Raw genomic sequence first — 27,609 nt, forward strand, 5'->3', positions numbered from 1 at the left:
CAAACCTGACCCGACTGATATCCCACACCCAGAATCCCCTGAGACCCTCAAACTTAATCCCTCCAAAGCCTCACACCCAGAATTTCCTGAGACCCCAAGCCCTGACCCTACCCAAACTCCACACCAAGAATCCTCAGAAAGTCCCAAACTTAACTCCACCGAAATCTCACATGCAGAAGTCCCTGAGACCCCACATCTTGACCCCACCAAGACTCTTCACCCCAAATCTCCAGAAACCTATAGCCCTGACATCACCGAAACCCCAAACTCTGAATTCCTTCAGACCCTCCATCCGGACTCTCCTGAAACCCCCCACGGGCATTCCCATGTAACTCACAATCCCTGCCCCACTGAAATTCCCCAAACAGAATCCCCCACAACCCAGTACCAAAATGCAACAGAGAACCCCATGACCTCTGACCCTGAGATCTCCACCAGTCCTCACCCAGAAACGACTACACCTTTCAAGGACAAACCTACTGCCCTAAATGAGCTGCCCCTGAGTCCCAAACCAGAAACCCCTGCAGTGACCCAGCCTGACTCCCTTAAATTGCCCATGTCAGTTTCTCCTGGGACAGTTGAACTGAAGGCCTCCCAGAACTCTAGCCTTAAAGGACCTGATGCCCTTCTTCCCTCAGCCCGGATTGCGGGCCCCCCTGCTCCTCTCGGTTCCCCCAGTCAGCCAGCCCCTGCCACTCCGCGGGCCCCGCAGCGGCGCAGCCGAGGTGAGAGAGTCAGCACTATCCTCGTGGTGGAACGAGTGGAGGAGACCGGTGAGGGGCCAAGACCGGACTCCTGGGTCTGAGGGAGGAGGGGGCCAGGGGCCAGGACTCCTGGGTCTCGGGGAGGGCAGACTGAGGACCCGGCTCTTGAGTCTGAGGCGGGAGGAGGCTGAGGGCTGGTATGTGGGTTCTGAGAGTGGAAGGGGGTGGGGGCCGGGACTCCTGGGTCTCTGGAAGTGGGGGCTGGGAGTTTAGATTGCTCAATGCCTGGGCCCTCGTCCTTCAGGCGTGACCCTGGTGGGGCGCCCCCGGGGCGTGGCGGGCGGGGCCCTCTGCCTCTTCCTCGCGGGCACCGGATTGCTGATCGGCATTTTCCTGCTGCTGTGGTGTCTCTACCGCCGGGCGGCTCGACACCGGCCCTTCGCACACCACCGGCTTCCAAACGACGGAGATGAACCTGGTGAGCGACCCTCATTGCGTCCCTCTCCTTGAATGCACGTTTCCTTAACCCGGTTTCGCCTGGCACTTTAGGGCGCCCTGCCAAAAAGTACAGGTCCCCCACCCAAGGTCGATAGAAGCCCCGACCCCTCCATGATCCTGCCCCCCAATTCTCCGAAGTTCCCCCGCGACACACGTCCAGCGCCGCCCCCAGCCCAGCTGGGAATTGCAACAGGCTGGGGGCGGCAGGTCCCCACAAGCCCCGCCCCTTCCCCCTCCCCGTGGAGCCCTGAATTCCCCGCCCCCTCCACTGCAGGCCCCGCCCTGCTGCGCCGACGCCACGCCCCCTCTTCGATTCTGGGGCCTCGCCCTTTAATTTGAAAACCCAGTTCCAAAGAACAGTCGAATCCTCTTTCCCGCCTTCTCCTTGGCCAGCGGCGCAGCAGAGCGGACAGGCCCTGTCTGCCTAGTGATGCCCTCGCCCCTTTGCTCCCACAGTTATGCATTTGGAAGCCCCGAAGGACCCCTACGACCTCTACTTTTGTGCCCCGGACGCCTGGGTCCCTTCACACATCGCCACCAAACAGCCGCCGCCCACCCCCCCGCTGCCGCCCAAGCTACCCCCGCCTCCCCGCGGGAACCGCCCGCAGAGCCTGGAGTCGCTCTCCCCCGCCACGCTCCCCAGCAACCTCGTGTGAGCCCCACTCGCGTCCTGCCAGACCCGCGCCATCCCCAGACGGAGGGAGGACCCAGAGGTCCTGTCCTCCTGGCGTGCTTTACTGCATAGTGGTCCTCTTGGGTAGGAGGTCCAACATACCGAGATGCTTTCGCTGTGACCGGAGAACACGGTCTGAGGCCGAATAAATCAAGTGTTCCCACGGCTAGACCCCTACTCTGGCCTGCTTCCTGTGAGAGGAGGGGGCTGGGGCCCTGGAATTCTGGGTCTGAGGGAGGAGGCAGCTGGGGGCCCAGGCTCCTGTGACCCCGCCATGGCCAATGACGACTGAGTGTGTACACCAAAGCATTTTATTGGGAGTGAGGCAGGGCAGGATTTACAGTCACAGAGACAGAGACACAAAGACTACCCTGCTCCGGGGAAAACACCCCTCTCCCCCAGCCCCATTCCCTTTCCTGGGATTCTGTGACTCCTCCCGCATACGGTCCTCAAATTCTAAGCCGAAAGAGGGGAGTCTGAGAGGGGAAGGATCCCAGATTTTGAGTCGTTTAGCCCCTGAGGGACACAACAAATGGCCACTGAGAAAACAAGAGTAGTTCGAGACCACCCAGGAGAATAAAGTGCAAGGAATTAGGGGGAAGAGGGGCATCTTGAAACCGCCATGGGGAAGTTCAATGATGGTGGCTTCACATCATTGAGTTGATGGACTTGAGCAGCCACTGGTTAGACCTGAAAATGGGTCAGAGAAAGTGCATGGGGGTGGAAGGAGGCGTAATGTTAAAACCACCATCTTGCTTCCCTAGACATTGTGCTAAGCCAGGGAGAAGGTCTTGGGGAATTTGGTGCTTCAGCAGAACCTGCTGGTGGAAGGAGGGGTGCGGGGCGGAGGGGGGGACTTGAAACCGCCATTCTCCCTCAGAAACGCTGGTGAGAATCGATCCCTAGAATGGCGGGGATGGGCGATTGGTTAATCCAACCTGGAGAATGCAAAATGGAATCGGCAGAGGTCTGTAACTTCTAGAGGAAGACCTTGAATGTTTCTGAAAGGCGAGGAAAGCGGAGTAGTCTCGGGGGCTTCGCCCGAGAGTCCCGGGGGTTAAAGGGCAGAGGAAGGGTGCCTCAAAACCACAAGAGAGAGTAAAAGATCGAACTGTCCATTCAAATAAAGCCCTGAAAGGAGAGACTTGAAACCACTGAGGCAGAACAAGTGGAGAAGGAAAACCTTGAGGGGAATTTGGGTATCCTTGAAACTGCCAATCTGCAGCTTCACTACCCTGAGAGGGAAGAGGACTTGACAGCACTGGGGAAGAAGAGGGCGAGTGCTTCTTAGGCCTGCAGCAGGACAGAGAGAACTGGGGTTCCTCGACAGTCACTCAGGCCAGTGATGTGTAGAATGGAGGTCCTGGAAACTGCCATTCAGTGGGAGGCACTCGGTCAGTAGTCCCGGACAGGGGGTGGGGGTCTTGGGGGCTGAACTGTGCTGTGTGTGGCCCCATAGGAAGGAGGCGGGGCGGGGGGAGCCCCGGGGGGCTCAGCCTCATCCTCCATTTCGCTTTCGTCACTGCCAGCCAGCTGGTCATGGCCAACGAAGCCACACTTCTCTTCGCTCATCTCCTCAGGCTCCGCCCACGGCTGCTTCTCCCCGGAAGCGAAGACCCCATAGAAGATGACACCCCCATAGTGCACCAGGGAGGCAATTAGGAATACGTACTGCCACTCCTCCCGAGTCTGTGGGGGGACAAGGGGAAGGGGAGGTCAGAGGACAGAGACACAGAAGGTGGAGAGAGAATCTGAGTGCAGAGAAAGGGAGACAGATCCAGCGGGAAGCGAAGCGTTAGGAGACCAGAAGAGGGCAGGGATGGAGCCCAGCGAGGGCGAAGCCCGTCAGGAAGGCCCCATACACAAATTGGGCGGGCGAGTGGGTCAGGGCCGGGGCACGGACCTTGTGCTTAGTCATGGCACCCACGATGATGGGGCACACCATGCCTGACAACGTGCCCACGCCGTTGGAGATGCCCATGAGGATGCTGGCGTAGCGCGGGGCGATGTCCAGGTGGTTCACGTTGAACCCTGGCGAGGCAAGCCAGAAGGCATCACTCCGCACTGACCCTCACTGGAGGGACTCCGGCGGAGCCGCTCGTCCTCCCATCGCAACCTCCCCCGTCCCTCCCGCTCTTTCCAGGCCACCTTTTGCGAGCCTGGGAGGTCCCCTTCCTGAGCCAGCAAGTTCCCTACAGAGCTGTCCCGAGTCCGCCAAGCTGCAGACCCGCGCCGTTCTCACCAGAGATGGCGAAGCCGCTGAAGCCCACCGCGAGGACCAGGAAGGAGATGGCCACGCCCTTGGAGTGCGAGTAGCCCACCACCAGCAGCAGCGTGGCTTCCATGCCGAAGCCTACGGGGGCCGGAGGGCCGTCTCATCTGAGCGCCCGCCGCCCCACACCGCCTCTCCAGCCCGCCTCCCTCCGCCGCAGCCCAGCCACCTCCATGCCTGTCCCTGGCTTTGTGCCGGTTCAGCCTGCCTTGTCCCGCATTCCGCCCGCGCCCGCCCTAACCAAAACCCTCACCTCCCTAACGTCCGTGACCACGCGCACCAGAGCCACCACGGCCCCGGCTGGACCCTCCACGGCCCCACTCCCTGACTAGGCCGCGCGCCCTGAAGACGCAGGGTCCGAGCCCCACCGGTGCACCCCCCACCTTCCCTCGGTTCTCACTCATTAGGCAGCAGGCCACCCAGACCTGGTCTCTCCAGGTGCCCCACTCATAGCCTCTCTTGATCGCCTAGTTCCCGTCCAGCGCCACCCAGTCCCGTGTAGGCCCCGCCCCGCCAGACCCAATTTGGTCTCGCTGGTGCTCCACCGGGATAGTCACACCCGCCTTGCCCTTCCACCGGGTGGGCCTCGAGAGAGCAGCCGGAGATTCTGTTCCATCTACGCCCGGCCTCACCCCGGCTCCGCCTTTCTGGACACGCCCCTGACCCCGCCTCCATCCTCCCGGGGTCCCGCCCCGCCCGGGGCTGTCCCAGACTCCGCGCAGGGCCCCGGCCCACTCACCTCCACAGTTCATCAGCTTGCGCACATTAGTTGTGGACATGATTCGGCGGCTCCTCAGGAAGTCCGCGATCTGGCCGCCGATGGGCACGATGATGGTCATGACCAAATGAGGCAGCGCTGACACCAGGCCCACCTGCACCGGCGAGCGTACAGAGCGAGGGCTCAGGGACGGCTGACCCGGCATCTCCACCCGCTTCATGTACCTTTGGCTCCTCCCTGTCCCTCGTTCCGACCTCTTGGGATCCAGGCCCGGCTGCTCCATCTCCCCCCGCTGCGCCCCCTGCCTTTCCTTCCTGGGCCCAACCTTGCTGATCTCGAAACCGAACACCTCTTCGAAGTAGGCGGGCTGGGAGATAAGGAGCAGGTAGAACGTCCAACTGCGGCAGAAGTTAGCCACGATGATGGCATAGACTGGCATGGATGTGAAGAAGCGCCGCCAGGGTGTGTTAAACTTCTGCTGGGGGGGAGGGTGTGGAGAGGAGAGGCCGCTAAGAGAGAGACCGGGGCTGGGCGCTCTCCGTGTCCCTTCAGGGACCCAATTATAGTCCCACAGAGACCCAGGATTCCCGACCTCACTAAAATCTCCAGGGGCGCCAACTTGACCATGTCCCTGTGGGGACCTTGGCAGCCTAGCCTCACAGTGACACTTCAGGGATGCAGGTGTCCCGCCTCTACAGTGCCCCTCAGGTGCACAGGTGTCCGGATCCCACGATGACCCTCAGGAACTCATAAAAGTGAGGCCAGGAGTCTATTTCCGTTCCATTATGCCCCCTAATTCTAGCCTCACTCACCCCAAGGTCTAAGAAAACCCCCACATTCAAATCCCGCTTCTGCGGGCTTAACCACGCCCCATAGTGGTTCTGTCCACCTCACCACCCAGCCCTGCCTTCAGCACCTGCGGATCCTTTCTTCCCAGCGCTTTAGCTCCGCCTCCTAGGTTCTAGCCCCGCCCACCGCGCCTCCCCATCCTGTCTCTTCTGAAAGTCTACAGGAACCCACCGCGATCTACACCCTGTGGAAGTTCGAAGCCCCCTTTTCTCCTGCCTCCCTGCCTGAATATCTCTCCTTGCCCCACCACGCCTCCGCCCCCGCAGGCTTGGGCCCTGACCGTGACCGGGTTCATGAGTTTGGCGCTCTCGCCGATGGCGTCCTCTATGTACTTGCGCTCCTCTTCCGAAATGCTGGGGTGCAGAGCTGGGGACTCATAGGAGACGAGCAGCCAGAACAGGTACCAAAAGATCCCGAAGCTGCCTGGGGAGGGTCAGGAGGGGGATGGAAGCGAGGTGACGACCGGCCTCGCTCCGCCCCAGCGCCACCCGGACCCAGGCGTCCGGGCCCCTCACCGTAGACGTAGAACACTGAGCTCCAACCGGAGTACTGCACCAGGACCCCGGCGAGAGGCATCGCGACCACCGCCCCAGCATAGGAACCTAAGGGGGAGGACGCAAGATGTAGACCGGGCTCATCTATCCTCAGATTCGGGAATGGGGCCTCCCAGCCCCTGCCTTTCGGGGACACAGAAGTACAGGCCACAGTCCCTCCTCCCTCAGACCCGCATGTCTGAATCCTAGCCCCTTCCTCTCACCGCAAAAAGCTGTTGTTGCCAAGCGACTCCGCTCTAACGGCGGGGCCCATTTGCTCCAGATGCCGTGGCAGGCAGGGTACGTGACCCCCTAGGAAGGAGAAAACCAAAGTCAACGAGAAGAGGCGGAGTGAGAACAGGCACAGGGTCATATGGAGCAGGGCTTTACCTCTACCAACCCCTGCAGGATCCTCACGAAGATGACACAGCCATAATGGACTCGGGCAGCCGAGGGGATCAGCATGTTTAGAGTGGATGTAGCCACAATGGCAAAGCCGAAAACCCTGGTAGGAAGAGTCCATAGTACGAGAATAGGGTCTAGCTATCCCGCCAAAGCTGGGATTCTGCTCTGTCTGCCCACGGCGGGCTAGGCCTTGTGGTCCTCCAGAACCCCCCCACCTCTGTAACTCCCACCTTCCACAACCACAAGCCCCGCCTTTCTCTAAGACCCCGCCCCCTAACCAGGCTCCTCCCATTCCCCGCGTCAGCCCCGAAGTGCCAGGCCACACCCTCTACGTAGTTCCCGCCCACCTTGAGACCCCAGCCCTGTACCTGTTGGCTGCGAATTTTTGGCAGATAAATCCTCCGGGAATCTGGGTGACAATGTAGCCCCAGAAAAAGGAGCCGTGTATGAGGCCAACAGTCTCTGGATCCCAGTTAAATTGAGCTTTCTGCGGGCCAAAACGTACGTCAAACCAGCGGCCCTGACCCCAGGCTCTGCCCCTCCACCAATCAGCACAGACAGATTTAGTCCCTCAGCCAATCAGCAACAAGGACCCCTCTCGCGCCCAAACACCTGCCAATCAGAGCCCACGCCGTCCTCCTCCCAATTCTGCCCGCGCAGGCTGCCGGGCCGCACTACCCCAGCAACGCGGCCTGTCGCGGCCCGGAAACCTCGCTCGGCCTGCTTCCCCGCCTCCGTGCCCCTTCTCCGAATGTCTAGGGGCCCGTCAGTGGGGTGGGAACTCTGTCTCCACTTACTTCTCTTAACCAACCTAAGAAACTGTTTGCGGAGTGACTGGGTGGGGTCTAGTCAGGGACGAGAAGTAGCCAAAGGGGCGAGGTAGGCCAGTGCCTAAGTCAGGAATTTTTCCTGAGGCAGAGGCACGGCCTACACCGGAATTAAAATAGGCAAAAAGTGGGGCGCCTGGCTGGCTCAGTCGGTAGAGCATGCAACTCTTGATCTCGGGGTTGTAAGTTCGAGCCCCAGGTGCGGTGTAAAGGTTACTTTAAAAATATTTAAAAAATAATAAAATAGGGAGAAAGTCTGAGATGGGGCGGGCTTTAGGTAAAGGCCAGAGCAGATGAAGCGGGATGTAGCAGGGACCGAACTTCAGAAAAGTCGGGATCAAACTTCAGGGTGGAGCCCGCGATGGGACTGGGATTAGGATGTGACCGTGGGACAGGCGTGGGTGGCAGGTGGAGCAAAGTTGCTAGGAGGCCTACAGTGGAGCAGGGGCAACACGTGGGAACCCCAGAGCTGGCGCAGAGTCTGCATTTGGAAATCAGGGACCTGAAATAAATAGGGGCGGGGCTTCATTTCGAGATGGGCACGGCTTTAAGCCGAGAGCCCTGAGGCAGAAGGGAGCCAGCCTCAGGGGGCGCACGGATGGGCGGGGCTGCTCGGCCTGGGCTCCGCCCGGAGGACCGTGACGTCATCAGCGGGAGTGGGCAGGGCGAGGTGGGCTCGCGTGCCAGGCCACGCCCCTGAACTACCTGCACCACCACGTGGCCCCTGCGGTGGGTCGTACTGTTGTTGACCATAGAGACGATGGCCACGCCCAGGTTGCAGCGGATCCCAAAGCTGATGCAGAAGCCCAGACCGCTCATGATGGCGATAATGTAGCGGCGAGGGAGACCGAAACAGGTGCAGTCCACTACCGGCGGGTCCCGGGTCTGCGTCGTCACCGGGCGTCCGTCAGCGCTCAGCTCTAGCGTCTCTGCACCTTCCTGTCGCTTCTCCAGAAGGCTGCGGGGCAGCAAGAGTCGAAGACTCGTAAGTTCAGTCCCGCGGCCCCCTCCTCCCCACGACACAGGAGTCCGGGGCAAAACCTCCTGCTTTTCAAGACTCTAAGGATGCTAACTAAGCCCGCACTCCCTCCTTCCCCAGGAGTCCAGGCCTAGCTCCCATCTCCCCCCCAAAACAGACACCCAGGATCCAGGAACCTGGACACCCTCTCTCCATACGCTTCAGACCAGAAATTCACGCTGCCAGCCCCCTTCTCCTGCAGACTCCGGTGTGGAGGTCCTCAGTCCCCTTTTCCCCCAGCCCCGTTATCTCTCGACTCAGGAGTTTTAGACCCCAAACTACACTTGGTGATCCAAGAGCCTGTGCCGCCAGCCCCCACCCCGAGGCCCAGAGACTCTTCAGCCCCCCTCTCCCAGATATGAGTCTATTTGAGGAAGCAAAAGGCGCTAAGGAGATGCTTCAGCAAAGGTGTCAAAAGAACAGATGCTTCTCAGCCACGTCTGCTATATATACCGACCGCCCTCCTCCCCTGCCCCCAGTGGCATGCCCTTCCCTGCTTCCAGGCCCCAGGTGTGGGGCTGACATCCAGCTGATTCCGTTCAGCCACCGGAAGCCCATTCCCGGGGGGTGGGGAGAAGTCAGGGTCCCTGGAATCCAGCAGCCCAGCCAGACACCCCTGGGGAACCTTGAGTTCAGGCTGTCAGCTAGAGGGTAGGGAGGGGGGAGTGGCGGGTGATGTCCTGGCAAGGGACAGATGGCCCTGGTAGGGGGATTGGCTCAGTCCCCAGCGTGGCTCTCGCCCCCGCCCGTTCTGGAACCGGGATTGAGTCTGTGATGATGGATAGGGTATTTGGAGAGCCACCTCACACCCAGAGAGTGGCTTCCGGGAAAGAGAGGTGCCCTGAGACAGGTGTGCAGAGACCGAAAAGGAGGGCGACAGAGATGGGAGGGGCACAGAGGCTGAAACAAAAGGGTCCGAAATAGAGAAGGAGGGACAGAGACCCAGAGAGAGAAGGGAGAACAGAACAGACCCTGGGAGGGAAGGGGACAGAAACTGAGAGATGGAGGGGGACAGAGACCCAAACATAGGTGGGGACAGGAAAACAAAAGAGAAGCTATAGTTGCAGAGACCCAGAACGTTGAAAGATGGAGAGACCGGGGGACCGAGGAGAGACAAGCTGGGGACGTGATTTGTGAGATTCGGCCCCTCTCTGAGGCGGGTACGCAGCCAGAGGATCGGGCTGGATCCCAGGAAGGGGCTAGAACAGATGGAGGCGAGGGAGACTGGGACGGGGGAGGAAAGAACAGCCAGACGGTCTGGGGGGAGGCGGGTGGAAGAGATGAGAGAACACAGCCACCCTCCCCATCCTAGAACTTAAGGAGGTTGGGGGGGCGCTGAGAAATGGGGGTAGGAGAAAGAGCCTGGGGGAGTGGACAGAACCCAGGAGGGGCGAGGAATGAGAGCCAGAGAGAGGGGGAAGAGATGCCCCAGAATGAAAGTGCGAGGTGGTAGGGACTGCCCCTCACCCCGCATCAGAACATGCCTGCCAGTGGGATTAGACTTTGACCCAGGCCCCTATCAGACGCTATTCAACCCTGACACTCAGGAGGTGCTTGCAGCCCCTGAAATTTGATACTCAGTTGTTAATACTCCAATGTGTCTGATCTCTAACCAAGGCTTTCCAAATGGGGTGTGGCAGGGGCTCGGTCTCCCACATCTAGAAAATGGGGGCAGGGGTAGAATGTGAGGTTACAGAGAGGGAAACTCCAGGTGATACTGATCATTTCAGGATACGAGAACCAAGGGCGCAGAGATGATGTGGCCCAAGTGCTTCCCCCGAAGACAAGAACGGAGAGGGGAGAACCTGGAGGGAGATCCTCCTCCCTTTCCTGGGTGCCTGGGACTCGGGTCTGGGGAGGACTTGAGGACGAGGAGAAGCTACACTTAGGAAGCAGTTCACCAAAATGAAGAAGGTGTCGCAGTCTCCCTCTCTGGGTCTCTGTCTTTGCTTCTCTGGGGTTCTCTGTCTGCTCCCTTGCCCCCCCAAGCCTCTGTCCCCTTATGTCCCTTGTTACTCTCTTCCCATTGTACAGCTAAGGAAAAACGGAGGTTCAGAAAGCAGAAGGAGCACGTCCAGGGTCACACACCAGAGTACTGATGGGTCCTGATAATTTCCTGGCCCCCCGCATGGCCCCATCCAAGGCCTGGCTCTCAGGAAGGAGGCACCTTGGCTCCTGTCTCTCCTGCATTCCCCTTCCTCCCATGTCCTTGCCCCAAGTCGCTCTGGGTTAACGTCTGTTTCCTGGGCTGACGGAGTTCCCCACCCACTCTAGGATCACTCATCTCATCTCGAGGAAACTGCAGCCTCCATCCCCGGCTTGGGAGGGGCTGGCCTGGGTTCAAATGATGACGCTTGTACTTATCCGTGCATTTCTCCCCCTACTCGAACTAAGCCTCAGTTTCCCCAGCTTTGTCTAAAAGATTAAATGGTATCAGGGTGGTGTTATGTCCGATACAGGGCATTCCTGCCTCTCTCCGACCATCGGAGTGAACCCCAGGGTTCCGACGCAGTGCTCTTCTCAAACTCCAACTCCTTGGTGAGTATCCTGGTGGGAGCTCTGAGCTCTGGGGTCTGCAGGGGCTCAGGAGGCAGCTCAGAGAGGTGAAGGTAAGGCACAGACAGAGAGAAACCCAGGCACAGATGAGAAGCTGAGAAGCAGGGACTGAGGGAGGGGGCCTGAGGAACACATCCCTCCTGCCACCACCCCCCTTCCAGCCCCCTCCATAAGCACGTCTCTCTCCCTCTCCTGACTTCGCACTGATGTATTTTGAGAAACTCGTGAAAGGAGGCGAGAAAAAGGGTGGGGAGGGGCTGGAAGATTGGGAAAAGAAGGGGTGAGGTTATCTCAGCTCCCCCTCCCCCCACTGCACCATCCTCCTGCCCCCTCCCTTCTGTCCAGCCTTACTCCCATCTCTCCAGTTCCTAGAGGATGGGGGACCTTTGGAACTAGGAGGTGACCTGCAGCGAGCAGGACTAGTGTTTGTCTTAGAGAAGGACTTGCATGGCCTAAGGAGATGGACTGAGGGTCAACTAAAGATGGGGTCAGGGCCAAGGGGACAGGGTACGAGGAAATGGCAGCAGGGGTGCTGATGGGGCCATCTCCTCCCCGCACTGTGGCCAGATATTTTTAGGCTTCTCCGCAGCTGAGTAATTTATCTGACTTGGAGCCAGGGCTGGGGTTGGGGGTGAGAGGCTGGGGGGAGGTGTCCAGACTGCCCTGGGGGACACCCAAATCACTGGGGTCATCTCCCTGGATGAAAGGAAGTCCGTCTTAGCTCTAGCCTATATCCTTTGGGAAGTCTGCAGTATCCCAGGAGCCTCATTTTTGGCCTGCAACTTCTTTCTCCCCCAGAGACCCAGGATACCCTGGCTTCTCCTCCCAGCTTATCTCTCCTCAAGGACAAGGACCAATGGGCCCCAATCCGCTTTAGCTTCAGATTAAACTCTGAGAGATGGAAATTGAGAAGACACGGGGAGATGGAGACACCCAGGGTGGGGGATTAAAAACCCAGAGTGAGGGGGACAGACACCCAAAAGGAAAGGGTCAGAGACCCAGAGAGAGGGCAGCAGAGACTTAGAGAGGCGGGGACAGAGACCCAGAGAGGGGGCAGAGATCTGAAGAAAGAAGGCAGAGTGAAGATAAATGAACGGAAACCAAAAGTGGGGAAGGGGGTCAGAGACCCAAAGAGAAGGAGATATGCAATCCCAGGGAAAAAAGGATAAAGTCTGGGGTGGGGTGGGGCACAGAAAAATGAACGAGATGATGGATGAGACTGGACCAGGGAGAGGGGACGGTCAAAAAGGAGGGAGAAAACCGGACAGATGGGTGGAACCCCCATCCACGGGTATCGCCCGTCCATCTGTCCGTCCAGGCCCAGGTGGGAATGTGAGTCCTCCTCGGACCCTCGGGCTCTTCCCCGCCCAGGACCCTCACCACGCTCACCGGTGCAGCCTCCCGAGGGCACGACCCGCTAGCTTCCGAAACTCCTCCTGACGGAACTCCATGGTGGCTGCCCCTGCCGCCGGTCCCCCCGCCGATCCCCCCGCCCGCGGGCCCGGGCGGCCGCGTCCGGGTTCCCGGGGTCCGCCCCGGCCCGGCCGGCCCCGCAGCTCCGCTCGGGGGGGAAGGAGGCTGCGTGTGCTGGCTGCCTAGGGGCTGTAGCTGGACTCAGCGTCGGGGGCGGGGCGGGCGGTGGCGATACCCCGCCCATCCTCGATAGACCACGCCTCTTATATTCTAGTCCCGCCCCCTTTCGCAGCCCTCCAGCTAGGTTCTGTTCCTGCCCTTTCATTACAAGACCACGCCTCTGGGCTCTGAACTGCTCCTCTGAGTTGCATCGCCCCAATTCCATCCCTTCCCGGAGTTACTCCCCCCGTTCCATCCCCCCAGCTCCTTCCATCTCTTTTCTCTCCTCCCGAGTTCTCTTGCTCACCTGAGGTTTCCCTCTCCTTTTTAGTTTGCCCTAATTTCGTCCTTGCTTTTCGTCCCCTACGGTTCCATCTCCTGCGTTCTCATCCTCCCAGCCCTATCCCTGCGAGTTTCTGTGCCCTCCAGTTCCACATCCCGCCCCCCGATTTCCATCCCCATCCCTCATGATCCTCAGTTCAACTTCCTCATTCAGAGGGTGCTTTTCTCATTCAGGGAATTCTTTACCCCTGAATTCCGACCCCCATTTTGATCCACCCATTGTCCCCTCTAGTTCTTCCCCTCTCCGGTTTCTTCCCTCTTGACTTCCATCCACCTGTTTCCATCTTTCCTTTTTAAAATTCTATTCCCTCCCAGTTCTATTTCCCCTCGGGTCCCGTGCCCCTCCTGGTTCCTTTATCCTTGATTTCCTTCCCCTCTGAGTTCCATCCCTGACAGTTATACGCCCGTCCCCAGTAGCGACCCCCATAATTCCCAACCAGCCTGGAATCTATCCCTCCCTTTGAGTTCCGTCCCTACTCTCCCGAGTTCTCTTCCCGCCCCTTGAGTTTGGTCCCCTCCCCTGAGATCCGTCCCTGCCCTAATTTTTGCCCCTTCCCGTGGAATCGGTCCGAGTTCTGTCCCCACCCACTGAGTTCTTTCCCCGCCCCCTGAGTTGTGTCCCCTCCTGCTCGGGTCTGTCCCCGCCCTCTTACTCCATCTCTGCCAGCCCTGCCCCTTTGGGGTTGAACCCGGACTATTTCCCCGGCCCGGGTCCTGCCCCTGCTCCTTTCGCCAGACCAGCTCTTCTCCCCGACGCTCAGTCCACCTCCAGATCCAAGCCCCGGGAGGGTGCTCCTTTCCTCACCGCCTCCCTGAGTCGGGCCGCAAATGCATTTGGGATTAAATTTTCATGAGGTGGCACAAGCCCTCAGGGAGGTTGGGAGGGAGCAGCCGACGAGGCGGGCGGGCGCCACGGACCCGGTGGCCCGGCAGCCACTGCCCGCCACGGCCTCCCGTTTCTTGCCTTGTCCCGCTGGGTCTCTGGGTCTCACAGTTTGGGCTATGTTTGCGAAACCCCCGGGGAGGGGGAGGCTGGGGGCTGGGACCCCAGGGTCTGAGGGAGGAGGGGCTGGAGACCCGGACTCCTGGGTCTGAGGAGGGAGTAGCCCGCTGAGCCGTCCACGAGCGCCACCCTGTGGCGGCAGAATTCCCGGCCCGGGTGCGGAGGCGGCGGCCGCGGCTCCGGGCCAGGTGTGAAGGTGGAGCAGATGGTGAAGAGGAGGGAGTAGGAAGGGGGCCCCAGCCGCTGCCAAATCCCGGGCCTTCGCCGGAATCATCACCATGGAGACCGAAGAAGGCGGAAAGGACCCAGCTCCACGCTTTTTTGGGACCTGGGAATGAGTTCCTCGGCTTCCTACGGGGGCTCCCCGTGCGAACTACAAGTCCCAGCGGCCACTGGACTTCACTGTTTGCTTCGGAAGAGCCGCGCTCACCGAGGGTCGCTGGGAGTTGTAGTTTTCTGAAACACCAGGCTGAGGCTGCGAGCCGCCCTCTGGTGGACAAGGCGCCACGTTCATAGGTCCAACAGACCCCATATCACTTCATAGGTCCAACAGACCCCATATCCGAGGTCATCCCCCTACCTTTTCACCTCCTCACCATCTATCTACTCCTGCCTCCCTACCAAATTCAGTCCATTCTAACCACACTGATGTCCTCGCTGTTCTTCCAACATTTACCACTGAGGTTCCTCCATTTACCTATCCTCCTAGGACTCGCTATGGAAGGAGAGAGGTGTCAATCATACGTTAACTCAACATTCGTTGAGTTCCTTCTAATTCTAAAGCATCATCACACCACAGGGGCATACATTCAATGAAGTAACACTGGATACCAGACACCGCCAGAGGAGGATTCTAACTCAGCTAGGGGAGATCAGAGAAAGCTTGAAGTTTGAAAAGCTTCCCAGAAAAAGCTCACTGAAAGGAATGACTTGGGAGGCGGCGGAGGGAGTGTCCACAGGAGAGGAAACAGTACTTGCAGAGTCAGGAAGTAGGACACAGTTTGGTGTGATTGTGACCTGAGCACCATTCCAGGAATAAGAGGATCGTCAGGACGAGAGGTAGGAGAGGCTAGAGATGACAGCATGTATCAGATTACTAACGGACTCATGAAAGGTCCCCTGGGAGGGCAAGACAATTAGACACTTCCCGGGTTTTACTGGAGGAAATGATACTGAGTAGAGGGAACAGCGGAAACTAAGAGAAGGTGCAACACACAGGTGTGGTCAGGACACCCTTCAGTGTGACGGGATTGAGTGAGAGGAAGGACGGGAATAAAATGAGGCATAGGGACGTCTGACTTTGGCTCAGGTCATGATCTTGGGGCCTGGGATAGAGCCCTGCACTGGGTTCCCTGCTCAGCAGGGAGTCTGCTTCTCCCTCTCCCTCTGCCCCTCCCCCTGCTTGTGCTCTCTCTCATTCTAATTAAAAAAAAAAAAAAGAGGCATCAAGGGGGCCACACCAACATGGCCTGGGGTGCTAGGCTGAGGGGCTGGGACCTTCTCCTGGGGCACTGGGGAGCCAAGGAGGGGATCTAAAGAGGAGAGGGGAGGGTCAGCTCTGGGACGGTGTGGGACAGGAGGGGAGACTGGAGGCCAGGAGGCCGGGGAGAGGATCTGGAGGGGGAGAGGCTGAGGCTGAAGCTGGAGCAGTGACTGCTCTGTGACTCTAGGACCCAGTCCAATGTCCCTCTTTCCTCCCACTCCCCTTGTACTCCTAGCCAGACACAGAACAAAGGCAAAAATCTTTTATTTCAATTTCAGAGAAGCCCCTACCAGTCTCTTCTCTCCACCTGGAAACAGAGAAAGAAACCCAGTCAAGAAGCCACCGACAGAAGGGGCATGGCCACCATCAGTTGCTGAGGAGAGACAGGAAAAACAGAATGAGGATTCAGGACCAGGACACTTCCCTGTTCCCTGCACACCTCCCCCTAGCCCCCCAGGTACCTTTCTCTTCCGATGGAAGGCTGCCTTGCTCTCCCTGGAGTTGATCCGCAGGGGGATATACGCATCCAGATGGTACAGCTGCTGGGGGCCCCCCATCACCAGGCGGTTCTCCCCGATCTCCAGCGACAGCCCCAGAGCTCCGTCCTGACAATACAGTGAAGTAAGCCCACCCTTCCCTTCCCAGCAACAAGGCAATAATCAGGTGGACCGGGGAGAAAAGCCTCCTGTGTCGGGATACCATATGTAAAGGGTCTAATCCTCCAGGACAAAGATGAGAGACAGTAATTACAAGTCCCCATGACTGAGCACTTACAATGTCCCAAGCACCCTCAGGACAGCTCTCAAAGTGGGCCCGAAGGACCCATGGCAGGCAGCTGTACTCAGGGGGCAGGACTCACCAGGCTCCCACAGGTCTGGCAATGAGCCCCGCTCACTCCCCCTCAGAGACCCCAACCCTTCCAGACCTTTCTCCAGCTCTGCTCAAGCGTGCACTCACCAGTTTGGGGAGATCAATTTCAGCCAAGAGGAGATCAGGGGCTTCCAGCCAAAGGTTCAGGTGAGGCTTCTCACGGCTGGGGAGGAACAAGACCCCAAATTGAGGAGAGCCCACCAGCTCCTTGCCAGCGTTCATCCTTTCCTTTCTCCCGCCTCTGAGCCCTGCTGCCTCGGGGAGCCTTCTCGGTGGGAGTGCTGCTTCTCCCCTCTCTGGGTTCCCAGAGACCCCAGGACACTGCTTCCTATGGGGAGGGAGAAACGTGAAAGAGAGAACCCATGGAAAGCGCACCGTTCCTCAGGTCTCAGGGAGTCAGGAGTATACAGGTTTCCCAGCTCCTGGATCCGAGGACGCTGCTGGGATCGGATATTTTGCTGGGAGATGGAGCCCAGGAAAGGCCGGTTCTTCAACATGCGCCACTCTGCGGGTAGGAAGCTCGGGGTCAAAGGTGGCACGGGTAAGCGTTCCCTTTGCTTCCATAGGGGTCATGACAGCAAGAGCCTCAGGGGAAAGGACGCGCCCCTCCAAGGATGCCAGGGATCTGGCCACACCCCCAAGCTTGGCTTTAGGAAATCTGCCCACCTTAGTCCTGCCCTTCCCGGGGTATATCCCCCCCTCCAAAAAATCTGTCCCTGGAGATGCTCCTGGCTCCGCCTCCTGGCTATCCAGACCCCGCCCCTTATCTGGTTTCTGGGTCAGCCCCGCCCACATCTCCAACCTTGAGAAACCTCGCCTTCTCCCTATAATCCACAGCCTAGGGACCAAGAAAATCCCTGTCCACACTAGCCCCACCTTTCCCAAGGGCTGCCCCCAAGCTGCTCCGGTTCCTCTAGTCCCCGCCGGCCCCGGGCCCGCCCCTCACCTGGATTCAGCTGCAGACTGTATTTGTCCTCAAGGCCCTCCCTGGCGATGGTGACCACGAGCTCTCGCAAGAAATCGCTGTTCTAGGAGTGAGAGAGGGAGGCTGCAGGAGGGCTCCAGGTGGAGGGAGAAACTCCGGCCCAGGCCTCACCCGCAGCCCCGCCCCCAACCTGCATCCTCCGGTAGAAGTCGCTGTTGACGGCTACGTCGTAGGCGGTACAACCCTGGCCTTCTGTGGGGAGAGAAAGGGGGTGAGACCCCCAGCCCTCCGAGGGAACCCCACCGCCGGATAAAGACAAGGCAAAACCAATAACGGCCAGCAGCCGCAAGAACCAGAGAGACCCAGAGACAATCAGAAGGTAAGGGCTCAAGACTCGCACTTGCCAGTCTGGAATCATACCAGCCTCGTCTCTTCCTCTCGGGTCCTTTCCCACCATGTCCCAGCGCTGACCTCGCCCCTTCCCTGCACACAGCCCTCCCATGGCTCCCCAGCGCCCCAGATGAAGGTATGTGTCCTTCAGGCGTGGCGTTGAAGACCCTGTGTGGTCTGCTCCTCCCCCCTGGAGATAAGCTCACTTCTCTGTTACTCTAGGACCCAGTCCAATGTCCCTCTGGTCATTGGGGGGATCTGGTCCCTTTAAATTTCTTCCAATCTCTCTTGATTACTGACCAATCCAATTCAATCACTGCAGCCTCTGTACTCCTCTGTCCCCTCTGCCTAGAACCCTCTTCTCTGTCTTGGCCTGATGAACTCCTCTGGTTCCTTCACATTTTATATCTGACACCTCCTCCTCCAGGAAGCCTTCCCAGACCCTTCAGTTGGGTGAAGAGCCCCTATCAGAGCAGCACAAATCATACCATATTGAAACCGCATCCGTCCCCTCCACCCTCAATCTAAGACTAGGAGTGTCTAAGGGCAAGTTCTGGGTATGATCAGTCCCCAGGGCACTGCCCAAAGCCTGGTCCCAGGAGGCTTCAGGGGACATATGTGATTTGAAACACAAGCATATAGAGTCAGAAACTCAATAGAAACAGGTGAGACACAGCTGAGAGATAGAGACGGGGAGAAGGGTGAGGAAGGAAACAGGAACAAGAGTGAGCGCTGGTCTGGCCAGCTAATGAGGACACCTGCCCAGCTCGCCCTCACCATGGAGTAGGGCAGGGAGAAGTCCAGCCTGGCCAGGTGGGCAGGACCAGGACTGTCCTGTGCAGCAGGCACTAGAGGCCCAGGAAGCTGGGCATATGTCACAGAGAAAAGGATAAGATCAGGAAGGCCAGATTTCTGGGTGCTGAGGGAGGAGGGTCCTGGGCCCTGGATCTTGGATCCTCGGGAAGAAAGGACCCAGGGAGCTAGATCCTTGGGTCCTCTGAGGGCACTGACTTGCATCCAGTTCGGCATGAGGTTCTCCCAGACTCATGGGGATGCGAAAACCGGCTTGGTCTTCCTCCAGCATTTGAAGTAGCTCGTCCTCAGTCATGTCAGCCGGAGGAGGGATGGAAGGAGAGTGACAGATGTTGATGAACACCTTCCCTTCGGATGAGTTGGTCTTTATGCAGAAACCTGACGGAAATGGGTTTGTCCTGAGTGTCTGCCTCTGCATGCACCTGGGTTTCCATCTATCCCCTCTTCAGTCTCAGTTCTTCTCTTGATCTGTCCCCTCTTTGGCCCCTTCTCTTGATCAGTCCTGTTTTCTGGGTCCGCTCCCCACTCCATTCCCTGGGATCTCTGCATCTCTTTCTGTCTTTGAGTCTCTGTCCCCCTAGTCATGCCTGTCCTCCTCCTCCTCTCTTTAGATCTTGGTCCCTTCCCTGCTCTCTCTGGATCTCTGTCACAACCCCTGTCAAGGCCTCTGTACCCCATTATTGTGCCTCTCTCTTGCCGCCTCTCTTTGTGTCCCCTGCCCCCAGCTTCTGTCCATCTCTCTCTAAGACTCTATCCCCCTCTCTCTCGGTTTCTGCCTTTCTCACCAGGTTGCGGTTGGATCTGTGTAGATTCTGGTCTGCTTGTCTGGGCTTGCTGGAGCTCCTTGGAGGCCTGTGTGAAGGAAAACAACAACCTCTGTACTATCAGACCCTCATTTGTTCTTCAAAGGTTTGTCGAGAAATTTTATGCATATGAGATGTACACAGAATAGGACATACTATGTCTCTCTCCTCCTTTGAGGACCCCTAAGAAAAACCCAACCCCACTCTGCATTTCTTCCAGAGCCTAGCAAACTTGGGAGTTAAGCAACTACAATTCCATGTGGTGCGTTCTGGGAATGTAGTGTCATCTCTGAGCACCCACGGGCGTGCATACACACACACACACACACACACACACACACATCCCCCGAACACCCAGGGACCCAGGAGCGGGTCAGTCCTCACCTGCAGCAGCAGCTCTTCAAAACGCTCGGTCTCCGTGCCCATCTTCTCTGCCTCGCCTAACTCCGGCACCAGCAGCTTCGAGTCCACCATGGCCCTGAGGAAGAGACCTAGGCGTCCTCAGTAACCCCGACGTGGGGGGGGGGGGGCCTGGCCAGGATCCGAACTGTGGGGCCTGCTGCCGGACCCACAACCGACTCCTGACACCCGCTATCCTGTATGAAAATCTAAGAATCTGGCCTGAGACTATAATTCCACTCAGACCAGATGCGGTTGTCCAATCTGTTGGGAGCCAATAGTTCCAGATGCTCTCCAAGTCCTATGAGCTAAACATGTAAATGACAGCCACACTTTCAGCCTCTGTAACCAAGGGCTTCAGCAGACCACGCTTCCGTCTACCTCGAACGCTCAGACACCAATCCGGCAACCGCACTACGTTCCGACCAATCATAGTCTAAGGCTGAAGCCACGCCTCTCACCTCAACCAATCAAAACTAAATCCTGAACCTAATTTCTGAATGCCACACTTCCTGTGTCGATTAAAGCTGTACTTCTCTTTCCAGACCACATCTGGCCAAGCTACTGGACAGCCCAGGCTGGCACACTTTCAAAAACTTAATTTCAGTGTCCATCCTAAAAGACTCCCTTCTGACCTCTGAACTATCGCTTCGTCCCAGAGCTCGATTCGATTCTCTAGTAAATTTACTTCGGACTAAAAGCTGAACTTCCTGCACTCAGTATGAACAGGGTGGAGAGAAGATACACCAATACGGTCACCCTTCTAAATCTGGAGCCTTGCTAACTATTTGCAAGACACCGCATTTTCTTCTCGTCCCCGACCCCCCCCCCCGCCCCGCCTCGCCTCGCCTCGCTCTGAGGGTTGCGCATGCTCCAAATCACATTTCCCAGCTTGGGCATATGGGCGGGGCCATCGTGTCCAAGGCGGGGTTACGCTCTCTCCCGTAGCCCCGCCCCCTGCGCTGGAGTGGGCGGTGCCGCCCTTCGACCTCAAGGTGCCTCTGGGCAGAGCGCCCCGCACTCCTTGGTGGAAAGCGGGCCCGGGAGGGTGATGGCTGCGACCCGTGAAAGGACTAGCGCCCGAGAGATCTTCAACACGCTGGAGTACGGACCGGTGCCTGAGAGCCACGCATGCGCGCTGGTGAGGGCCTGCCGTTCGGCGCTGCCCATCCCCCTCCCTAGGCCTCCGGGTCCCGTTTGGCGCGCGACTCCCGTGATGCACCGCGGCAGCTCAGCAGCTCCGCCCTTCTCGGTTCCCGTGACTCAGGCAGCCCCTTTAGGACCCACCCTTGAAGGGCGTTCCCTTGATCCTTTGCGGCTGCTGCTTCTTAACCCTTGAGTCTCCCCCCTCTTGTTTCGGAGTAGTTCTCGTACCCCTTGTTCCGAACTTCGCGGCGGTGTTTCCCCGATACCTCAGAGCCCCCGGAGGGTCTCCTGTGATTCTTCAGCCCCCCCCCCCCCGAACCTCCCGTGATGCCCAGGGACTCGGAATTCCTGTGGGGGCGCCCTTGATCTTCCAAGGACCCTCAGAATCGCCATGGACTTGCCGTGATTCCTCAGAACATCCTGTGGCTCCCGTGGCCCACTGAGCCGCACCCCCTGAACTCCTGTGGGGCTCCCGTCGTTCCTCAGGGCCCCCATCAATACTTGCGGGGCTCCAGGAGCTTGGGAACCTCGGGAGAGCTCAGAATTTAAATCACCTCAGAATACCACCCTCGTGGGGCTCCCAGGATTCTTCGGCGCTTCTTCAAGTCCTCATGAGGCTCCTGTGATCCCTCGGGGTCCCCCAGACCACCTCTTGTGGTTCCTGTGGTTAAGTAGGGTGCCTCGAATATTCTGTAATTACCTAGGCTCCTCAGAACTCCTTCCATGGGGCTCTCCTGATCCCACAGGGTCTTCTAGCATCCAGGAATGAGAAGCTTAGGCTGGAATAATGGAAGAAGATAAGACCAGAGCCTGGATCGGGCTGTGGAAGTGGATAGATGGATAGGAGGGCAAGAGGCAGAGATACAGGAGGAACGGTGTGGGAGTTGAGAGGGCAAGGTAGTGTCTGAGGTCTGGCTGTCTCTGTCTGACCCACCACGACCACCACCAGTGGTGATCCCAGGAGAACTAGGGTTTCGAGGAAAGACCCTGAGCTTGGTTATCACATGGTGAGAGTGTGAGGGACCCGGGGACAGCCTTGGGCTTGTGCAGGCGTCAAACGCTACTTGGGCTCGAGCCTTCAGGTCTGGAGACAGGGACCTGGGAGTCACCAGTGTAGAAAGATAGCTGAACTGTGGGAATGAGGATCTGGGTCAGAGGACAGACAATTCCCACACTTGGAGGTTGGCTAGAGATGGAATATACTGAAATAGCAATAATGTGATCATAGCTTATATTTACTGGGAGCTCTCTGTGTTCGCTCAGTGTGATCTCATTTAATCCCCAGAACAGCTGTGAGAGGGGATTATTGTCATTATTTTAGCACACGGAGGCTGAAAGGGGTAAGCAATTTTTCCTACGGTCAACACAGTTTAAAAGAGGTGAAGCTGAGATTTGAACCTGAGCCCCCGGATTCCACAGCCCATGGTTTCCCCACCGCCTCCCAAGCAAAGGTCTCAACCTTCCAATGTGTGGGCCAGACTCGACCAACAAACTGTTTTCTTTGGCCTGTATTTTATTTTTGAAAATGTGAATTAGTGGTCAACTAATTCCCTGTAAACATCCAGGAGGATTCCAGCTTCTTTTGAAAATAAAACCCCAAAATTTGGCAATGTTTGGCTCACATTCCCTGACAAAAATCATCTGGATTCAATAGTGGCTGTCTTTTTAGGCAAGTCATGCGTTCCCAATCTCCACCAGCCCCTCTTCTCACACTAACATGACTTGCCAGGACCCTGTGGACATTCCTTTAGGGTTTTGTTTTTCTTGGGCGGGGGGAGTTTGCAAACTTCCACAGAGCAGTTAATACTGCTACTTACCTATTCCTCAGCTTCAGGAATCGCCAACATTTCGTCCAGTGTTGTCTTCTATTGTTTTCTCTTTTTTCTGGAATGATTTAAATCCCAGATGTCGTGTTAGCTTCCCAGAAATATTTGAATTCCCATTTCTAGCAGATAAGGACTCATTTCGTAACATAACCACCTAGCCTTTTTTTTTTTTTTTTTTTTTTGAGGGAGGGCTCGAGCGAGCGTGCAAGGCAGGGGGAGGGGCAGAGAGAATCTTAAGCAGTTTCCATGCCCAGCACAGAGCCTGACAAGGGGCTTGATCTCACAACCCTGGGCCGAAATCAAGAGTCAGACACTTAAGCGACTGAGACACCCAGGCACCCCCACCTAGCCATTTTTCACACTTCACATTAGCGGTCTTTTTTTTTTTTAGATTTTATTTATTTATTTGTCAGAGAGAGAGAGAGAGCATAAGCAAGGGGAGCGGCAGACAGAGGGAGCAGCAGGCTTCCCGCTGAGCTGGGAGCCCAAGGCGGGAATTGACCCCAGGACCCTGAGATCATGACCTAAGCCGAAGGCAGACGCTTAACCCACTGAGCCACCCAGGCATCCCAGCGGTCATTATTTAATATCATCCAATGTCCAGCTCACATTCATACACCCCCAGCTGTTTCCAAAATGTGTCTTTCTCTGGGGGTATTTGAATTGAAAACTTCTGACTCACCATTTGACTTCAAAGAAAAAGAAGGGCCAGTTGGCAGGGTAATAGGAAAATCAGGAGAAGTGGCTTTGGGATGCTAAGAAGAGAGCAGTTGTAGAAGGAAAAAGTGGGAAGCATGTCTCGGATTTTGCCAGGATTTAAGGAAGACAGGACCAGGGAGAGAGACATGGAGCAGACGTGGAGGGCGAGGTGCAGTGGGATTAAGAGGCAATCCTACATAGTGCTGTTCTGAGTATATAATGGGCATTGAAGCATTTAATTCTCACCGCAGCCCTGTGAAGTAGAGAGCGGCTGTGATTATCCCCATCTTCCAGATGGCTTAGCCAAGCCCAGAGTATTGTAACACCCTAGCTAAGGTTGCACAATAAATACCAGAGCCAAGATTCAAAATCCTAGCTCCAGAGACTCGGTCCCATTTGCAATGCCTGTATGCTTTGCGTTGGGCTCAGGTAGACATGTCACATCAAATAAGTCTGCACCTGGCAGGCCTGTGTCTTCAGCGGGAGTCCATACTGCTCCCCAAAGTGACGACCGCAGAGGTGGGAGGGAACGCCATCACATGGCCAGGTGCGGGAGCCACCTGGCTTAGAAGCCCCACCTTCCAAAAAGAACCTGATACTGCTTGGGAACAGTGTCATGGGCATTGCCTCCAAGGTTGTGACAAGGTATGTACCCAATCACAGGAACGCAGAGCAATCAGAAAGCCCCAATGCCCTGGCTTCCCATTGGAGCCTTATGGCGTGTTCCCAATTTTCCCAGTCAGGTGCGGTAGACCATTCAGGAGTCATTGTTGCCTGGTAATGCAGCTGAATTGTCTCATGTGTCCTGAGAAATAGGAAGTTCACCTGAGGTCATTTCTCCACGGAGGAGAAAGGGTTTTATTAAGCTACATTTCAAAGTCAGTAGGACAGGGGCGCCTGGGTGGCTCAGTGGATTAAGCGTCTGCCTTCGGCTCAGGTCATGATCCCGGGGTCCTGGGATTGAACCCCAGTAATGGCTCCCTGCTCAGCGGGGAGTCTGCTTCTCCGCCTCCCTTTTCTCCTCCTCCTGCTTGTGCTGGCTTGCACGCTCTCTCTGTCAAATAAATTAAAAAAAAAAAAGCAAAGTCAGTAGGACAGCCCTCACATATCTCTGGTGAGAATGTAAAACAGCTTGGTGGTTCCTCCGTAAGTTACTCGTGGAGTTGCCATATGACCCAGCAATTGCCCTCCTGGGTACAAATGCCTAGAAGAAGTAAAGATGGGTGTTCGAACAAAAACTTGTACATGCATGTTCTGAACGGCACTATTCACAATAACCAGAAGGCAGAAACAAACCGAATGTGCATCCACCGGTGATAAATGGATAAACAAAATGTGGCCTATCCAGACATTGGAATATTATATAGCTGTAAAAAGGAAAGGGGGTTTTTGTTGTTGTTTTTTTTTAAGAGAGAGAAGACAGGGAGGGGCTGAGGGAGAAAGAATCTTAAGCAGGCTCCACGCCCAGCATGGAGCCCAATGCGGGGCTCAATCTCACAACCCTGAGATCATGACCTGAGCCGAAATCGAATCAGATGCTTGGGGGGTTGGGGGATGGGTTAGCCTGGTGGTGGGTATTAAGGAGGGCACGTATTGAATGAAGCACTGGGTATTATATGCAAACAATGAATCATGGAACACTATATCAAAAACTAATGACGTAATGTATGATGATAACATAACATAATAAAGTTAAAAAAAAAAAAGAGTCAGAGGCTTAACCGACTGAGCCACCCAGGAGCCCCAGGAACGGAGTATTGATACATGCTACAACTGGATGAACCTCAAAAACAGCATGTTGGGTGAAAGAAGCCAGCCAAAAAAGTCACAGATTGTAAGGTTCTGTTTCTGTGAAATATCCAGAGTAGGCAAATCCACAGAAACAGGAAGCAGATTAGTGGTTGCCAGGGGCTAGGGGCAGGGGGAAGGGAGAGTGACTGCCTAATGTGTACAAAGTTTCCTTTTGGGGGGAACAGAAATGTCCTGGAACGAGATTGTGGTGATGGTGGCACGTCCTAAATGCTGTGTTTTGTTTTGTTTTGTTTTGTTTTTAAGATTTTATTTATTTATTTGACAGAGAGAGAGAGCACAAATAGGCAGAGAGGCAGGCAGAGGGAGAGGGAGAAGCAGACTCTCCACTGAGCAGGGAGCCCGACGCGGGGCTCAATCCCAGGAGCCCGACGCGGGGCTCGATCCCAGGACCCCGGGATCATGACCTGAGCCGAAGGCAGCCGCTTAACCGACTGAGCCACCCAGGCGCCCCTAAATGCTGTTGAATTTTACTACACTTTAAAATGGTTAACGTGATGAGTTTTAGTTTATAATGTATTTTACATTTGTGGGTTATTTTCCTTCTACACAGGAGAAGAATTAGCGGGGGGGGCAAAGGGGGGCAGGTGTCCCTCTCCCAGAGGATTCTAGGCAGGAATTGACCTCCCCCAGCTGGCTCCCAGACCCCATTCCAAACCGTCTTCACCTCCCACAGGCCTGGCTGGACACCCAGGACCGACACTTGGGTCACTATGTAAACGGGAAGTGGTTAAAGCCAGAACACAGGAACTCAGTGCCTTGCCAGGATCCCATCACAGGTATGAGGTGTCCCCCAGCTGCTAGGGTAGGGAGAGGCGTCTGTACCCCCAGCTGTACCAACAACAACGCCCCGTTCCCTTTGCTCGGGGCCCTGAGGCCAGGGAGTAGCCAGTGGGGGAAGAAGGCCAGGATTGCTGGCTCTTCCTGTTAGCAGTCATCCTAATTATGACTCCAAGTCCCTATGTACGCTTCTTGAAGTCACTCTACTTAAAGATCCCTTCCTTGATTACGGGAGACAGAGCAATGACCAGTAGGGTTATAATAGAGTGGGGCTAGGGACCAGCTTTCCTGCCTTGGGGTGCACCCGGGCTCTGGAAATCTTAGCCCCCTCCAGTTCTGACATGGGCTCCCCCCCTTCCCATCTGGGGTCCCTCCATTCATCTCCCCAGGAGAGAGCTTGACCGCTTGCCTCCAGGCACAGGCTGAGGATGTGGCGGCAGCCGTGGAGGCAGCAGGGACTGCGTTCGAGAACTGGAGTGGACTCCCTGGAGCCTCTCGGGCTCAGCACCTGCTCAGGTGACGCAGTTGAGGTGTGGGACTTGGGAGGTGGGGAAGGATTCCGTCCCCCAGCATCCCACTTGAGACTGTTGGAACAAAGACTCCATTTCTCGATATCTCGCTGAATTACTTGTAGCTAAGGCTTATAAGGCCAGCATGCCTTCAAGCCTTTAGCAGCTAAAAAATCCATACACCATACACCAGGGCTGGTGATGAGAAAGCTGTTTCTCATCACCAGAATAGCCCCGGGGCTCATCGAGGCTCCATTTTCCTGGCCCCAGTGCCCATTTTCCAGCATACTCTTGGGGCAATTCGAGACAAAGTTTCCATTTTCTTTTCTTTTTTTTTTTTTTTAAAGATTTTATTTATTTATTTGAGAGAGAGAGAGCATGAGAGAGGGGAGTTCAGAGGGAGAAGCAGACTCCCCACCGAGCAGGGAGCCCGATGCGGGACTCGATCCTGGGACTCCAGGATCATGATCTGAGCCAAAGGCAGTCGCCCAACCAACTGAGCCACCCAGGCACCCCAAAGTTTCCATTTTCTAAAAGAACAATTGAGATTAGAGGTTCAACTTCAATTTCGCAGCACTTTGGGGGTCGCTGGTGGCCACAATCTTCACACGGCCCTTTCTGGTTTTGTGGTTCTCGGACTACATTTCCCATAAATCTTTGAGGCTCTCCACCCCTGGTAAATGATGGGGATGCCCCCAGGAGATCGTAGGGATTGTAGTCCAAGTACATAGGGGGTGTTCCAGGACTGTGTGACTGAAGGGCAGTGGGAAATGACTCCCCCCCCCCCCCGGCTTTCTCTGCAGACTGGCCAAGATGATCCAGAAGCACCAGCGGCTGCTGTGGACCCTGGAGTCCCTGGTTTCTGGGCGAGCCGTTCGAGAGGTTCGAGATGGGGATGTCCCACTGGCCCAGCAGCTGCTCCAGTACCACGCTGTCCAGGCGTACACCCAGGAAGAGGTGCTGGCAGGCTGGGAGCCCATGGGTAAGAAGCAGGAGTCCTGGCCCCCAGCCCTTCCTCCCTTATGACCTAGCAGTACGTGCCCCAGTCTCTTTATTTATTCTTACAGGAGTAATCGGTCTCATCTTGTCACCCATGTTCTCCTTCCTTGAGATGATGTGGAGGATTTGCCCTGCCCTGGCTGTGGGTAATTGTTGGGTTGGGTCTGAGGGAGAAGGGGTCTGGGAGA

The 27,609-nt window shown here is 56.7% G+C and overlaps 4 protein-coding genes across 8 annotated transcripts in view; 2 read left to right on the top strand and 2 right to left on the bottom strand.

Annotated features, from left to right (window-relative positions):
- GFY (golgi associated olfactory signaling regulator) overlaps window positions 1-1,858 on the top strand; it is a 2,309-nt gene extending 451 nt beyond the window's left edge. Inside the window, exons 2-4 of the mRNA XM_034987030.1 lie at window positions 1-773; window positions 1,009-1,182; window positions 1,659-1,858. Coding sequence (XP_034842921.1) covers window positions 1-773; window positions 1,009-1,182; window positions 1,659-1,858 — 1,147 coding nt within the window. The remainder of the gene's footprint in view (window positions 774-1,008; window positions 1,183-1,658) is intronic.
- Window positions 1,859-2,291: 433 nt separating this feature from the next.
- Window positions 2,292-12,519, bottom strand: SLC17A7 (solute carrier family 17 member 7). The gene is made up of 12 exons (XM_034987007.1): window positions 12,443-12,519; window positions 8,185-8,437; window positions 7,021-7,139; window positions 6,638-6,752; window positions 6,472-6,559; window positions 6,230-6,316; window positions 5,995-6,137; window positions 5,191-5,340; window positions 4,887-5,019; window positions 4,118-4,228; window positions 3,779-3,906; window positions 2,292-3,564 (listed from the first exon to the last, which is right to left on the bottom strand). The coding sequence occupies exons 1-12, from the start codon at window positions 12,502-12,504 to the stop codon at window positions 3,271-3,273; spliced, it is 1,683 nt and encodes a 560-aa protein (XP_034842898.1). The 5' UTR covers window positions 12,505-12,519; the 3' UTR covers window positions 2,292-3,270.
- A 3,181-nt stretch (window positions 12,520-15,700) lies between these two features.
- Window positions 15,701-22,631, bottom strand: PIH1D1 (PIH1 domain containing 1). 5 transcript variants are annotated; one of them, XM_034987081.1, is made up of 11 exons: window positions 22,617-22,631; window positions 21,500-21,578; window positions 19,639-19,732; window positions 19,237-19,303; window positions 18,650-18,829; window positions 17,439-17,500; window positions 17,270-17,351; window positions 16,699-16,828; window positions 16,411-16,486; window positions 15,915-16,058; window positions 15,701-15,826 (listed from the first exon to the last, which is right to left on the bottom strand). In XM_034987081.1, exons 2-11 carry the CDS (start codon window positions 21,556-21,558, stop codon window positions 15,785-15,787), a joined length of 936 nt encoding a protein of 311 aa, XP_034842972.1. In that variant the 5' UTR covers window positions 21,559-21,578; window positions 22,617-22,631; the 3' UTR covers window positions 15,701-15,784. The 5 variants fall into 5 exon arrangements, with proteins under 5 accessions (XP_034842972.1, XP_034842975.1, XP_034842976.1 ...); XM_034987084.1 differs by lacking the exons at window positions 21,500-21,578; window positions 22,617-22,631 and adding an exon at window positions 20,766-20,855; XM_034987085.1 differs by lacking the exons at window positions 21,500-21,578; window positions 22,617-22,631 and adding an exon at window positions 20,643-20,753.
- Window positions 20,665-27,609, top strand: part of ALDH16A1 (aldehyde dehydrogenase 16 family member A1) — a 13,677-nt gene continuing 6,732 nt past the window's right edge. Inside the window, exons 1-5 of the mRNA XM_034986983.1 lie at window positions 20,665-20,794; window positions 25,810-25,912; window positions 26,303-26,429; window positions 27,226-27,404; window positions 27,490-27,567. Of these exons, the coding sequence (XP_034842874.1) occupies window positions 20,705-20,794; window positions 25,810-25,912; window positions 26,303-26,429; window positions 27,226-27,404; window positions 27,490-27,567 (577 nt within the window). The 5' untranslated portion in view covers window positions 20,665-20,704. The remainder of the gene's footprint in view (window positions 20,795-25,809; window positions 25,913-26,302; window positions 26,430-27,225; window positions 27,405-27,489; window positions 27,568-27,609) is intronic.

Source organism: Mirounga leonina, unplaced genomic scaffold (assembly GCF_011800145.1).
Source record: "Mirounga leonina isolate KUSES-001 unplaced genomic scaffold, KU_Mleo_1.0 Mir_376, whole genome shotgun sequence".
NCBI classification, from domain to species: Eukaryota; Metazoa; Chordata; class Mammalia; order Carnivora; family Phocidae; genus Mirounga; species Mirounga leonina.

What these genes read in the sequence shown, in the direction of transcription:
- SLC17A7 (XM_034987007.1), bottom strand. Translation starts at nt 12,504, where the DNA reads ATGGAGTTCCGTCAGGAGGAGTTTCGGAAGCTAGCGGGTCGTGCCCTC. An exon ending in GGCAACAACAGCTTTTTGCG is followed by an intron (nt 6,317 to 6,471) that starts GTGAGAGGAAGG and finishes CCTCCCCCTTAG; the next exon opens with GTTCCTATGCTGGGGCGGTG. An exon ending in AACTCATGAACCCGGTCACG is followed by an intron (nt 5,341 to 5,994) that starts GTCAGGGCCCAA and finishes CCCCCCCAGCAG; the next exon opens with AAGTTTAACACACCCTGGCG.
- PIH1D1 (XM_034987081.1), bottom strand. Translation starts at nt 21,558, where the DNA reads ATGCTAGAAGACCCTGTGGGATCAGGAGAGCCCCATGGAAGGAGTTCT. An exon ending in TCCCTGAGACCTGAGGAACG is followed by an intron (nt 16,487 to 16,698) that starts GTGCGCTTTCCA and finishes GTTCCTCCCCAG; the next exon opens with CCGTGAGAAGCCTCACCTGA. An exon ending in AAATTGATCTCCCCAAACTG is followed by an intron (nt 16,059 to 16,410) that starts GTGAGTGCACGC and finishes CTGTATTGTCAG; the next exon opens with GACGGAGCTCTGGGGCTGTC.